The sequence below is a fragment of the Triticum aestivum genome, chromosome 5B (assembly GCF_018294505.1).
Source record: "Triticum aestivum cultivar Chinese Spring chromosome 5B, IWGSC CS RefSeq v2.1, whole genome shotgun sequence".
NCBI classification, from domain to species: Eukaryota; Viridiplantae; Streptophyta; class Magnoliopsida; order Poales; family Poaceae; genus Triticum; species Triticum aestivum.
Genome location: NC_057807.1, coordinates 555,084,415 through 555,096,176, shown reverse-complemented (window position 1 = coordinate 555,096,176; position 11,762 = coordinate 555,084,415). Strand labels below are relative to the sequence as shown.

Here is an 11,762-nt window from a genome sequence, read left to right as displayed (position 1 = left end):
TCGGGCAGTGGTGGCAGTGTTTGGGCCACAATACTTGAGAACACCCAATGCGGAAGACACTGCTCGGATCCTAGCCCAAAATGCAGCAAGAGGATTTCCTGGGATGCTTGGAAGCATCGACTACATGCATTGGAAATGGAAGAACTGCCCATTTGGTTGGCAGGGGATGTACAAAGGCGCCGAAGGCGGTTGCAGTGTGGTGCTTGAGGCGGTAGCCACACAGGACCTCTGGATTTGGCACGCCTTCTTTGGTATGCCAGGAACTCACAATGACATCAACGTGCTGCAGTGCTCTCCTGTTTTTGCCAAGCTCGTTGAGGGCCATTCTTCTCCGGTGAACTTCGAGATCAATGGTCACCAATACAACAAGGGGTACTATCTAGCTGACGGCATCTATCCAAGATGGTCGACATTTGTGAAGACGATCTCAAACCCTGTGGCAGGAGGCAAGAACGCCTGGTTTGCGAAGCTTCAGGAGGCTTGCAGGAAGGATGTCGAGCGGGCATTTGGTGTGCTCCAATCTCGATTCGCTGTTGTTCGGTACCCCGCTCAGACCTGGTCGAAAGATCAAATGTGGGAGATCATGACTTGCTGTGTCATCTTGCACAACATGATCATCGAGAGCGAGCAAGAAGACCCAGTGTTTGACACTGAACCATACTACAGGCAGGGTCCTCTAGCCGAAGTTGATCACCAGCTACCGGCAACTTGGACTGCCTATCTCAGTATGCGTCAGGAGATCCGAGACCCACAGGTGCATCATCAACTGCAGAAAGATCTGATTGAGCACCTATGGAGGCTCAAGGGGGACGCCGCGTGATGAAATATGAGTTTTTATCTGTTGAACTATATAATTTGTATTGAACTATTTGTTGTTGTAGTATTTTGTTGAAGTATTTGATTTTTCTGTGATGAAATATGTGATAAGGAATAATTGTGTTGATAATTGAACGCCGAGACACGGCGAAACCACGCCGAATATGGGTCTATTCTCGCCCATATGGGCCGTTTATTCGCCGAAATTGGGCTGCAAAGTGGGCCAATTTCGGCGCCTGGGGGCGAGCTGGGGGCGACGACTGGGCGCAAAACCGCCCCCAGCGCCGAGTGTATCGCCGGCTCGCCCCCAGGGGGCGATTTTGTATGCGTCCTGGGGGGGGGGGCAACGGCTGGAGATGCCCTTACAATCTATCTAGCCTATGAAACCCCAAAACTATGACAATCATTTTTAATAGTAGTTCGCCATGCATCGCCTTTTGTGAACTAAATAAATTAGTAATGCATATATCAGGACTATGAAGATCCACAAGAAAGAGCACCACGTCGGAGAAACATATGGCTTTGTCAAAAGGTGAACTCACCTCCGGATGATGAAAGCGAGGCTGACAGGTTGATGATAAACTCATGTGACCTCCATGGTGACCTGGTGTGATCGCCATCATGATCTCCCAGCAATGTATCGTCTGTGCTTGATGGTGAGTACTTGAGGCGTTATCAATCTTGTCGGGTTTTTCTTATCTTGTGCCTTATGTTTTCTTTTTGAGAATGTGCTTTATGTTTAGTATGTAATAATTGGGCTAAGTATTGTTAGGATTCTATGGTTTGTTTCCCACGTATACTACTTTTGCACTTACCATGGTGGGAGGAAGGCTAATTATTTTTAGTACGTACGGAGGAAGATTACAACGGTGCCGATTATTTGGGTTTGTTTCTTTAGGATTATTTGGGTTTGTTTTCATGTATGACTTTGGCACTGGGAAGGGTGGGACGAGGGGAGGGGCGAACGAGCGAACGATGTATGAACGCACCATCACAACCGCAGACTCCTCTTTTAGAAATAAAGATAAGTAATAACTTAACGCTCTTATATTTTTTTACAGAGGTATTAGTATCAGCATAAGACGAGCGATGGAACGACCAACTGCTCTCTCCACTCTGCAACCGCAACATGCAACAGCGGCCGTTATGCTCTAAGCTCTCCAGTGAGCCGAGAATAAGGAAAAAAAAAACCGAAACGCAGTTCATGGGCCTTAGAAGCAGACCGAAAGAAGCCCACCTATTCGGGGGTGACTCGCACCGCGGCCCAGCAAGCAGCCAGGCCCGCCCCCTCGTATATATAAGCGCCACCACGCTGCCTCCCATCCCTAGCCCTTCCGCTCGCCCGCCCGCCCGCGCCGCCGCCGCCTCCTCCATCCGCAGGAGCTCCCTCCTCGCAGGCGCGATGGTACGTCCGATCTCACCGCCTCCTCTTCCTCCATGGCTGCTGCTTCAGTCCGCGCTTGCGTTGCTGCCCGCAGCGTCTGGCTTTCGTGCGCCTTCGCTGCAGGAATCGGCGCCTAGGTTTTCGATTCTTGTTTCATAGCTTGCACTACCCAACTCAGGGCTTAAGGGTTCAGCACTGGACTGGTCAGATCTGCGGGGTTTTTGCTCTGTCGTGGAGGAATAGTCCTCGCCGCTCGTAGAATCTGTTAGATCTGGATTTGTGCCGCTTGATAAGATTTTATTGCTCGCAAATCATGCTCTACTAGCTCTTTGCCTGCTCTAATTTTAGAACTGAGAAGAAGTTCCCATTTCTTAGACCAGATTCACTATTGTAGTGGATTGACGAGGGATTGGTTTATGCTGCGGTTTTGTTTCTTGTCGCGATAGTAGACTGGGGTTTATATAGGAATTACTTCCTTGATTATCCTAAGCTTGGGAGGTTCCATGAGGTTTCTCGTCATTGAATAGAACTATGAGCTACTTAAAATCTTGTCTTAAATGTTTTGTTTGTGCCGCCTGATTGATTACTAGGATTTCCAGGGTAGCACTGATGTTCCAAACCTAGGTGTATACTCATGTGCTTCTCTTTGATACGTCTTGTAGGTGTACATCAAGAACCAGAAGACAAGGGCGTACTCCAAGCGTTTCCAAGTCAAGTTCAAGAGAAGGCGCCGTATGTCTAACACATGCCTCTCCATGAATCTGCCACTTCTGTCATTTGACAGCGATTCTGACTGGCTGATTTTCCTTTTCCCCATGTTTTCTCAGAGGGGAAGACCGACTACAGGGCCAGGCTGAGGCTCACAAACCAGGACAAGAACAAATACAATACCCCCAAGTACCGTTTTGTTGTGCGATTTGTATCCTTCAAAGTTTCTTCGTTATAATTTGTGCACTTGTCAATCATCAATGTTCTGCTTATTATTACCTTGGAGGCATGTTGTATCTCTTAACAATAGTACTTCAGACCAACAAGGATGTCACTGCACAAATTGTGTATGCTACCATTGCTGGTGATATCGTGATGGCCGCTGCTTACTCCCATGAGTTGCCTCGCTATGGTCTTGAAGTTGGCCTCACCAACTATGCTGCAGGTTGATTTTATCTACTGAATGAATGTGCTAATGCATGCTGTGTATGCATGCCTCTTTTCTAATCTAATTTTCTGAATGCATGATGTAGCCTACTGCACTGGTCTGCTTTTGGCCCGTCGTGTGCTCAAGAACCGTGATCTTGATGAGGAGTATGAAGGCAATGTTGAGGTATAATTTGGTTTCATCATTTTTTTTAGTTTAATATCCTGATTTGTTGCTTCTGATGAACACAAATAATATATGTCTGTGCTCAGGCCACTGGCGAGGACTTCTCTGTTGAGCCTTCTGATGAGAGGAGGCCTTTCCGTGCGCTTTTGGATGTTGGTCTTATTAGGACCACCACTGGAAACCGTGTGTTTGGTGCCCTTAAGGTAAGCCATGTTATTACTGTACATTTTATGATTGCAGATAGGCACTCAATGTCACAGGCCTTTGACATGAAACTATTTTTTCTTGAAAGGTTTGACATGAAACTATTGGCAAATCATGATTGGTCGTTCTTCTTTAGCTACCTGTAACTTGTCACAGGCCTTTGACATGAAACTGTTCTGCTTTATTGTGCTATTTGACCTTGTGAAAAATCATTGTTATTGCTGTTTGTTCTCATTTTTTTATTTGCATTAAGTGATATGGTGCTCCCTATTCTGCTGCACTTCAGAACTTATTTTGTTTTTGAATGCATGGGTTGTATCCCTCTAGTGCTTTTTCTGCTGCTGGTGTAATTATTTTTGCTCCTGCAGGGAGCTTTGGACGGTGGTCTTGACATTCCCCACAGTGACAAGAGATTTGCTGGTTTCAAAAAGGATGAGAAGTCGCTGGATGCTGAGATTCACCGCAAGTACATCTTTGGAGGGCATGTTGCTGACTACATGAGGGTGAGTTGGAAGCCATTGCTCTCTTGATTTTGTATTACTCTTGTTCATGCTCTTGTACCTAGGGCAATAAAATGACCCTAGTTCCTCTTTCATTTCTTACTGAACTTTTGCCTTTCTCTTATTCCAGTCACTAGCAGATGAGGAACCAGAGAAGTTCCAAACTCACTTCAGTGAGTACATCAAGAGGGGAATCTCAGCTGATGACATGGAAGCAGTTTACAAGAAGGTTCATGCTGCCATCCGTGCTGATCCCACCATGGCCAAATCAACCAAGGCGCCTCCCAAGACTCACAAGAGGTATAGTCGGCAAGCTCTTCATCATACTGTCTTTTGGATGCATTGTGGACAAGGGCCATTTACTCCTGACTGCTGCTTCTTTTCCAACTTGTTGTGAGCTGCATTGTGAACTTTGCCTTTTGGATGCAGATACAACCCCAAGAAGCTGACCTATGAGCAGAGGAAGGCCAGCCTCGTCGAAAGGCTCAACGCCCTCAACAACTCTGCGGGTGCCGCCGATGACGATGAGGATGACGACGAGTGAAGAGCTCTTTGTCCACCCCAGTGTAGTCTTGCAACGTGCGTTTTTGTTGAAGTCCGGCACTCTGCACAATGACCTGTTCCATTGAGTTCTGTTTGTCCTGCTGGAGTTATAGATTGTGTTATCTGGATTATGTGCCGTGCTGGCATTTGGATCTTAATCTTAATCCGTTCGTCTTGCACCCTTTTCTAATGTTGTTTTTGCGGCTGTTTCATGCTGGTTGGTCGTAGGTTGACATGAGTACTCCGTATATGGTTTTACTGTGGCTGCGATCTTAAGTCGTTTCTTGTTTCGCACAAGACAGTTTTTGATTGTCGCAAAAGGCAGGCACAAACTTTATCCTTCACAAAAAATAAGGTCGCAAAAGTGCCAGTATAATGGCTCCAAAGGGAAAAGCAGAAGGGGACGCACAAGTATAAGAGCATCTTCAATAGACGGTTCAAATGTAAAAATACCTAAATTTTGGACCATCCGGTCATCGTGGTGCAAATTTGCATTACTGAGAACTGGTCCAAATTCGGTGACCGCCCGCAAGCGCCCAACTGCACCAGTCAGCTGCAATCCGCCGCTGCCATTCCCCAAATTATCGCTGCCGTCGCCGCCTACGTGCTCAGGAGCGGTGACAAACGACACCGATCGAAGGAAAAAAAAATAGAGGAATTGGGAGAGGAGCTCATCACGGGAAGGATGGCGCGCTCGGGGAGAGCTTGATGGCGACGGATTTGATGAAGGTGGCCTACATCCCGAGATTGAAGAAGACGATCAAGGCAATTTTACATCTTCGTTTTGGACCATTTGTTGGAGTTGCTCTTTTACATCTCTGATTTAAACCATCTGTTGGAGTTGAGCATTTCGGAAGCTCTAAAGCACATATTTGACGGACCATATTTTAAATCTTCGGTTTTGGACCGTTAAAATTTGAACCATCTATTGGAGATGCTGTAACCGACTTGGCCACTGCAAGAAGGAAATTTGCCGACCAGAGCGCGAGCCGAGTGATGTGAGACACGGGAAAGAAGGCAGATGCCCTGTTAATTTGGTTAACCTGGAGCAATGAAGATACTACAAAAGGAGGCCACACCAATCAAAGGGAAGAGGACGTGCACTGCGCATAGAAGGTTACTGTCGCGCCCTGCAGTCCGATCGATCAGGCCCTCGATCTCGAGGTGGCCGTGGTGATCGCCGTGGCGGTGCTCATCATCGCCCTCGCCTCCGACGACGACGCTGGAGCGGCGGTTGACGACGCGGAGCGCGCGCTCGGCGACGCGACGCTGGTGGCGTACGCGTACGCGGAGGCGGGCGAGGGCGCGTTCTGCCTGCCGGAGTACGCCAAGGCGCCGGAAGAGCTGGTGCGCGTGCCGGCTTGCGGGCACTTCTCCCACGCCGCGTGCGACGCCGACCGGTGGATCCGGACGCGCCGGATGTGCCCGCTCTGCCGGGGCGCCCTCTGGCCGCCGCCGCCGTAGTAGTACCACCATAGTCGATCATTATTTCCCCCTATCAGCTTCAGCTGCATCGTAGTAGTAGAGAAAGATGCATTGTACGCAAAAAGTCACATTGGAACCCCGATGCATTGGAGCCCTATTTTTGGAACTGTGCCAAAATGCTATTTTAAAGTTTCAAAAAATTCTAAAAACAAATCAATATGTTTATATGAATGTATATTACACATGTGTAAATTTTGATGCTGAAATAAGTAACCATGTGAGTTACACAAAAATGACAAAATCATGATTTTGGAAAGGTGAACAGTGCATGCATTATTCACTATTTGGAAATAACCATTTTTGTCATTTTTGTATAGGTCGCATATTTACTTATTTCATCACCAAACTTTACACATGTGTACTATAAATCCATATGATCAAGTAGAATTGTTTTCAGAATTTTTTGAAACCTTAAATGTGATTTTCAAAGTATTTAAAATAAGGTCCTCAAATACACCCGAATTCCAAAATTCTATTCTCGCATTGTACGCCGTCACTTACTTGGGCACGTACGTCAGCTTGCTACTGGTGAAACGGCACACCATTTCTTTGTCCAAGAACTAACTTTGGTGGGCTGGCGTCCGGCGCATCACGCCAACGGCGTAATACTAATTAAGTAATCGGCGTTAGGTGGTGATAGCGTGTCCAGTTGATAACATTTCATCATACATCTGATGCGTTTAACATCTGCGTCGTCGTCCGTTGCCGCGTCGTCGCCGGTTACGGGCTCGCTTCCGTCCGAGGCCTCGCCGTCTTCCTCGTACATGGCCGTTTTTGGTCTCGGGGCTTCGATGCTCCTTCCCCTCGTCTCTCTACGCGTTCTGGAGATCGGTTGACGCAAAGATTAGTTTGGGTTGGCTGAGTATTGTATTAGCGAAACCGTAAGTTAATGTTCAAATAATAACATCAATCGACCAACACGTGCACAGGAGTACCATAGTAGTCCTCGCGTGGACTTTGACGTGTTCTAACTTAACTTAGGCTACGCTCTCCTTCCAGTGGGAAGAGGAACGACTCCGAACTAATGTTTTAGAAGCGAGAAGGTTTTCCCCGAAAATAATGTGGATAGCCATTTTTCTATCGAGAGAATAAGAAAATATCGTTTTTTACAAAAAATCGACCGATGAACAAACAGTGTAGTTGTCATAGCCAGTGAGGCTGTTGTAAATGGAAGACATTTTCCATTTTATTTTATTTAGAGAGGCAAAGGGATACAAGTTACATGGTAATCACATCCTGATTAAGTCCAACTCTACCGTAGAGCAAAGCAAAGAGAGAAGAAAAAGATGAAGACAATTAAGTGCAAAACCGGAGTAGCAACAAGACAACCGCAAGGGAATTGTCCACCGGAAGAAGAAAGGAAATCGACGAAGTACTCTTCTAGTCTCGAGCTCAAATGATCTCGGGTGAGCCATAAAATCGAAAAAAATATTGAAAACAAATTAAGAAAATTCTAGAAATTTTCAGTGACAAACATTGACAAAAGTTATCAGGATTATGTGCCCGTGCTGGCATTTGCATGTTGATCTTAAACCCCCTTTTATTGTGTTGTTTTTTGCAGTTGTGTCATGCTGGTTGGCCTTAGGTCATGGCTTAGACCTTAAATCGCAGTGGCTGCGATTTTACTGTGTCTCGATCAAATCACTAGACAGAAAAAATCTAATGATTCAAACTCTAAAGTAGTACATTAGATCTTTCTCTTTTGATTGGAGTGGGACATTAGATTTTGATGCCAACGTTTGTAGGCATGAACTTTTAATCTTTATTTCCTTTAAAATAGTGTCTCGATACCAACCATACGTGAAAAAGAAAAAGGAAAACAACACTCGCACAAATCTGAAGATTCTAACATAACCAAGTTTGTCATTAGGCGGTCTACGGGTCTGGATGTAGCTTTTATTATTACTGGTGTTCGTTGTACTGTCATGATTAAAAATGAATAGATTGGTAATTTTCCGTGAAAAAAAAACTTTTATTCGTGGTAACCGCCAGCTCGTACAGAAAGCAGACCGCGAGCCGAGTGAGAGGGGAGGGGAGACACGGAAAAGAAGGCCACCGAGAAAAGAAGGCCCGTTCGTTAATCTGGTTAGCTGAAACACGGAAGATACTACAAAAAGAGGTCAGGCCAAGGAAGAAGGGAAGCTCGGAAGAGCACACGCACTGCGCATACAAGGTTGGTGTCGCGCACTGCCGTTCGTTCCATCGATCAGGCCAGGAAGGAAGGAAGACGGAAGAGATGAGCCCCGCCATGGCGTTCGATCTCGAGGTGGCGGCGGTGGTCGCCCTGGCGGTGCTCATCGTCGCCCTCGCCGCCGCCGCCTCGGGCGCCTGCAGGGACGACGCCGGCGCCGCGGCGGCGGCCGAGGACGTGGAGCGCGCGCTGGGCGACGCGACGCTGGTGGCGTACGCGCAGGTGGGCGAGGCGGCGAGGGCGCGGCAGCGCTGCTGCGCGTTCTGCCAGTCGGAGTACGCCAAGGCGCCCGAGGAGGTGGTGCGCGTGGTGCCGGCGTGCGGGCACTTCTTCCACGCCGCGTGCGACGCCGACCGGTGGATCCGGGCGCGCCGGACCTGCCCGCTCTGCCGGGGCGCGCTCTGGCCGCGCCCGCCGACCCGCGCCGCCGCCGCCGCCGTCGTCGTAGTAGTAGCATAGTCGATCATTTTTTTCGCCGATCAGCTCCAGCTGCTTCGAGCTTCGTAGTAGTCTTAGTAGAGACAGATGCATTGTACTCCACCTTCATTTACGTCAGCTTGCTACTGGTGAAATGGGACGTTCTCTCTTTGCTCCAAGAATTTTACTGGTTCCGGTGCGAATTTCATTCGTTACGGTGCATCACGCCAACGGCTTAACTAATAGGGATTAGGTGATGACGTGTCCAAGTGATGGCCTTTCATATTTCTGATACGTTTAACACAGGTAGGCAAATGAGAAACAACAGCCGATGGCGAATTGGGTGAGAAGCACCCATGCCACACTTGCCTGGAAAAGCTATTTACATCGGTCGGTTGAATTACTGAAATCTAACGGCCGCCATCCCTTCCTCCTGCTCACGTCTGACATGCTCATCTTCTTCTCCGGCGAGTCCGCACCCTCCACCCGAACCCGCCAACCTCGACTTCCCTCCAGGCCTCCACCTGTGTCGCCCGCCGCCGTGTCATTGTAAGTTCCGGGTCACTCCTGTCCGAGGCCTCACCGTCGCCGGCGTCCCCGCCGTCTTCGGCCTCGGGGCTTGGCTGCTCCTCCCACTCGTCTCTCTACGCGTTTTGTAAACAGTCAGCAAAACCGTCAAGTTGATTATCAAAATGTTCATAACATCGCCATCAGTCTACCAACGCTTACAGGGGAGGGTACCACCGTACCAGACCAGTGGGTTCATCAGTTGACTTTGACGTGTTCTAGCTATCCGAGAGCCTGAGAGCCGTCCAAGACGCGGGCGGACGCAGGTCGCATGGGTTCTTTCCAGTCGGAAGAGGAAGGAACGACTGAGGACACCGAGAGATGTCACCCGAGTCAAAGAGCTCACAAGGAAAGCAACACAAGAACTAGATGTTCTAGAAGCGAGCGTGAAGGTTTTCCTGGAGCGGGGCCGGCCTACGACACAATTGGATGGTTCCACGATTTTGCCAGTGTCAGCTGCCGCGAATTTTCACAGCGGTGTAGAATCTAAAACGTTACTGTCCGAGCAAGTGCAGTATAAATACATACGATTTATATATTTAAACAAAGCGCGTTACTGCAATCTTAGTGCTTCTGTTTTTCTATGTGGTCGGCACGCGAGCGAGCGCATCAACTAATCATATGGTAAAAATTATGACGAATACCAGGGATAATAATCTTACTATAGCCCTTCCTGTCTTTTCGATACTCCATTAGGATTAATCAATTGGATAAATTTCTAGTATGATCTATCTGATTAATTTTAGAGCAATTCTTTGTTTGTAACCTTTTTTTTTGACAAATTCTTTGTAGGTAACCTAATGCGCACCGCAGAAGAAAAAACATGATGTGGATAACTTCTTTTAGTTGAAAGAAGAATTAGAAACATGATCTCCCGCAAAAAAAAAAAGGAATAAAAAACAGGATTGGATTTTAAGAAAATACAGAAGTCAATTGGTGAGCAAACAGCTTTAGTTTTCATAACCAGTGAGGCTGTTGTAAATGGAAGAAAGCGACGTCGTTTTCATTTTATATTAAGGGTGGCAAAGGGATACAAGTTACGCGTAATCACATATTGATTCATTTTCAAAAGGGATAAAAAGAGAGAGAAGAGAAGAAGACAATTGAATTAAGTCCAAAACCGGAGTAGTGAAGTGAAACAAGACAGCCACAAGGGAATTGTCCAGTGGAAGAAGAAAGGCGGAAATCAGCTGAAACATTCTGGGAAAGCTCAACCTCCGCCTTTCTTTCACACTACGTCCTGACTTGGCCGAGAAGGCTCTGGACCGGAGAGCTCCTATACAAAGGCTGGAGGCTGGACTGGAGCGGTAGTTCGCTGGCATTGGCATTGGCATTGGCCAAGGAGCACTGAGCATGGACCCGGAACTCGTGCTCCACCTCCAGATCGCCGCGGTGGTCGTGATGGCGGTCATCATCGTCGCCGTGGCCGTCATGGCCACCGGTGGAGCCTGCGACGACGCGGCCGGCGCCACCGGGAGCGCCGCGGTGCACGACGCCGACGTCGAGGCCGCCCTCGGCGACGACACGCTCATGACGTACGAGCAGGCGGCCGCCAGGAAGAAGGAGAAGGAGAAGGGGGAGGGAGAGGAGGAGCGGTGCGCCATTTGCCTGTCGGAGTACGGCGAGGGCGAGGCCGGCGAGCTGGTGCGGGTGGTGCCGGCCTGCGGGCACTTCTACCACGCGAGCTGCGACGTCGACCGCTGGCTCCGGAAGCGCCGGACGTGCCCGCTCTGCCGCGGAGGGCTCGGGCCGCCGCCGCTGCCGGGGCTGCCGCGGTCGGAGTGCCCGCCGATGCCGCCGCGGATGACGTCTTTAGCTTAGCGTGTCTCCTTTTTCGACGGCTGCTTGTTAGGATTCGTGCTCTTGCGGAGTGCAGAGGATGCTGCAGCATTGGGCGCTTGCAGTTGGAAATGGTGAATGCAAATTATTTACTTTCCGTTGCTTCCAAAGGAAATATTGTATTGTCACGCCAGTTACCAAGAAAATTCTGTCGCAATGCGTGATGAAAATGGGCGCCGGACAAGAGACCAGAATACCATCTCACACACAGGCGATCAGACGGATGCCATTACAATATACGGAGTAAATCACAAGCAATTTTAGTTGATATAGAAAGAAAGAAAAAAAAGTTGATAGCAAGAGCGAGGCGACATTGAGTTTTTCTTGGGTAAGCAAAGACCAGCACGTCGACTGCCATCACTAATAACTGGTAGAAAACACAGCTATCATCAATCAGCATCATTTTTTTTTTGAACACGTTATCAATCAGCATCTAAGCTGAGCAGTGTGGGCAGAGTCTTTGCGTTGACTTTGACACGTTCCTGCCACAGTGTT

The 11,762-nt window shown here is 48.4% G+C and overlaps 2 protein-coding genes across 2 annotated transcripts; both read left to right on the top strand.

Moving 5' to 3' along the window:
* The first annotated feature begins 2,103 nt into the window (after window positions 1–2,103).
* Window positions 2,104–4,958, top strand: LOC123113181 (60S ribosomal protein L5-1). Its single transcript, XM_044534351.1, has 9 exons — window positions 2,104–2,221; window positions 2,863–2,932; window positions 3,028–3,119; window positions 3,227–3,353; window positions 3,442–3,521; window positions 3,608–3,724; window positions 4,094–4,228; window positions 4,356–4,525; window positions 4,655–4,958. Exons 1-9 carry the CDS (start codon window positions 2,219–2,221, stop codon window positions 4,767–4,769), a joined length of 909 nt encoding a protein of 302 aa, XP_044390286.1. The 5' UTR covers window positions 2,104–2,218; the 3' UTR covers window positions 4,770–4,958.
* A 5,693-nt stretch (window positions 4,959–10,651) lies between these two features.
* Window positions 10,652–11,480, top strand: LOC123113180 (E3 ubiquitin-protein ligase EL5-like). Its single transcript, XM_044534350.1, has one exon. It carries the CDS (start codon window positions 10,782–10,784, stop codon window positions 11,247–11,249), a length of 468 nt encoding a protein of 155 aa, XP_044390285.1. The 5' UTR covers window positions 10,652–10,781; the 3' UTR covers window positions 11,250–11,480.
* Window positions 11,481–11,762: the final 282 nt, after the last annotated feature.